At 52.8% G+C, this 2,931-nt stretch overlaps 1 protein-coding gene across 7 annotated transcripts in view; it reads right to left on the minus strand.

Annotated features, from left to right (window-relative positions):
- The window catches only part of LOC113205850 (uncharacterized), a 237,565-nt gene that overhangs the window by 95,057 nt on the left and 139,577 nt on the right, over nt 1–2,931 (minus strand). For 6 of the 7 annotated variants that reach the window (XM_052270728.1, XM_052270725.1, XM_052270723.1 and 3 more), the window contains one exon: nt 2,597–2,632. The exons of the other annotated variant lie outside the window; for it this stretch is intronic. In XM_052270728.1, coding sequence (XP_052126688.1) covers nt 2,597–2,632 — 36 coding nt within the window. The remainder of the gene's footprint in view (nt 1–2,596; nt 2,633–2,931) is intronic. 7 annotated transcript variants of the gene reach the window in all.

A 2,931-nucleotide genomic window follows, 5' to 3' on the forward strand; every position in this document is an offset into this window, starting at 1 on the left:
ATAAATAGAATAAAAAGGCCCGTCAATTTGGCACGCGTGGCGTTTATGGCGGAGCTAGGGGGTCATCGCGTCGTTTACGGCCGTCGCAACGTTGGCGCACCTGTCTGGGGAAATTATACGGCCAGCGCGCGTTCCCCCCAATGATCTGACCCGGGCGGGGCGGTGCGGTGCAGGGCTGCGCGTCTCTGCTGCAGCAAAAAGTACTCGGGCTTAAATGTTTGGCGCTTGAATTAAAATCGTGACGGAAAAGTCGACACATTAAGTAGGACTAATTTCATCTTTGACATATTGGGAGAATTTGTACTTCTCACGATATTTCCCGGTTCATTTTTTTTGTGGCATATGGAAAACAAGAAACAAAACACCACGACACAGACTGTATAGCTGGCGCGTTTGTCGAAAATGCGCCAAGCGTTAGAAACAGAGTGTTTTGAATTGAGAGAGGTTATGAGTTCTACCTATATCTTCCCCTATGTCCACGTGGTGCTCGCGGTGCTTGGCGTCGTCACGAGCAGGCGGTGGCGGAGAGTGGTGCGGCAGGTGGATTACGACCAGCCAGGCAGAACGGCAATGTAAATGTCTCGGAGGGGCGGGGCGGGGCGGGGCCACCGTGCAGAAGTCGCGCCATCAGCGCCAACCGTTGCGCGCATTGCCAGACTATCCTCTCCCGCAGAATGAAAACAAAATAAAATGGAGAGCGAGAAGCGGCGTGCCGTGGTGTGGCGCGGCGGGGCGGGGCGGCTGCCTGTGCCATGGCCTGGCCAAACAGAGTGTGTAGAGCAGACTCCACTCCCCCGTTCCGACAAAAGTTTGGCGCGCGCAGAACCGCTCCGAAAACTGGGGTAGCAAAAATAAGAGCAAGGCTAGTCGGCCGCGCGAGCGGGGTGGGGTGCAGGGGTGGGGTGGGTTGGGGTGTGGCGGGGCGGGTCTCCATATTGTGCCGCAAACAGAGCATTCCCAAACATGTTTACATTGCCACATAAAGGATTTATGCACAGCTCTGTGCGCTGGCCGGGACCTGAGGAAGCAGAAAGGCCCACACCCCCGAGGCCAAAGCGTGTAGTAACAACCATACACGTCGCGTACTTTGGGGGACTAAAGCATGGTTAGAAACATGAATATCCTAAAACTATGTGACGTATTTAGAAAACTGCGAGGAATTGACTGGGCTGGAAACATATTTTAATGCAGACAAAACTACAACAGAGTGGTTTTGTTCTCAGTGGAGCATGGGAGGGTGGAGGGTCCCGATGTGACGAGCTGCAGAGCCAGACACCAGACGGCTCGGATTTATTACTCTACACGACGCGGCCGCGTCGGGCCACTGATGAGATTCGGCGTCAGACTAGGTTAACGGTTCAAAATACCTGCAAATCCGTCCACTTCCCAGGGACAAAGAAAAACCCGACCCATTTATTTGAACCACCGAGGACTTCCTCCGGACCCAGTTGTGACCGAAGGGTATGAGTGTTGAGTATTGGACCCAGTTGCAACCGAGGTGCGTACATCACAACCATATAGCAGCGGTCGGGCGGTGTTGGAGAGACGGGTCACCCCAGCGTGGTCAGGCCGTAAAAAAAGGATACGTGATGCGCAAAGGGTGTGGAAGCTAGCGACCAGAGAGAGAGAGAGAGAAGGGGGGGGGGGGGGGGGGGGGGGGGGGGGGGGGGGGAGGCGGAGCAGCGGCACCAGGAGGAGGGACTTGACGACGCGACCGAGTCGCTTCACGAGCCGTGTCCATTGTTTGCCCTTTTGTCTCTTCGGACGCACACGACGACCCTCTCTCTCCTTCCGGACAGTTTCGCAAAAGGTACTACTGGTGCGTGTGCCGCCCGAGAGCAGAGCCCTTCGAGTCCCTTCCTCCTCCTCCTCCTCACCTCGTCAGCATAGCACCGCGACGCAGACATGGCGAGGGAGGGGTGAAGGGTTGACGACAAGTGAGCGTGGGGGGGAGGAGGATGTGGGAGGGGGTGGGGGGGATGGAGGGGTGAATTCGAGGAGTAAGGGGGACTTAGAGCTGAAGGCTATGGGAAGGTGGTCCAGGAGGGGAGGAGATACGTCTCAAGAGTAGCGTAGCAAAAGCGTTTTGGATTCCTTCTCCACTCGAATGTTTCTAAACGGAGACACGGTACCACCCCCTCAACCTCCCATCCTCGATTTCCAATGCAGTGTACCGCTCACTGTGAGTTTTAACTTGTTGGAAATTAAGTTGGACTCAACACCCGAGTGATGAGCTCTCTACCTACAGAACACACCGCGCGCCAAAACAAATAAAAGCTCTCCGCAACTGCACGACAACATGACGGGTATATTTCCTTATTTTTATTTGAATAAATATTTATTTTTTACAATTAAAACTGCAGAAGCAAGAGTTGGCTAGGGCTAGTTGGACAAATGTTTCATCAACTCTGTCGGGTTCTCAACACCTGATGATTTTACCGCGATACTTTCGCCACATCACGGTCGGCCAAACAACAAATGCTTTATGTTTTCCACTTTATGATATTTATTCCCGTCAGGTTGGCGCACATGCCTGTCTACCGGAAGCACACCGGGTATACTGCACACAGTAGAAGTCAGGTGGTGGTGTACTCACGGTACCGATTGCTGCATCCCCCCGCCGGTTACTCACCTGTGGAGCAGAACGGAAAAAAAAAATATTAGCGTGAGTAAAACACACAAACGTGAACATGACACGCAGAGATGGAAAGAATAGAGACGAGCAACAGAGCGCGGTAAAGTAAAATTCACCATTCACCAATATTTTTAAAAAAGAGAAGAGAGAGGGGGGGGGGGAAGAGACCTAAATTCTGATATAATTCGATTACAACTTTTCTTTTTTTGGACTGCGTTCCAGCTAGCAACCAGATCCAACATAAACGCAAACGCGAACGCGCGAGGAGGGAAACCATTACGGAGAGAGAATCAATG

Source organism: Frankliniella occidentalis, unplaced genomic scaffold (genome assembly GCF_000697945.3).
Source record: "Frankliniella occidentalis isolate FOCC.00 unplaced genomic scaffold, Focc_3.1 Scaffold135, whole genome shotgun sequence".
NCBI lineage: Eukaryota > Metazoa > Arthropoda > Insecta > Thysanoptera > Thripidae > Frankliniella > Frankliniella occidentalis.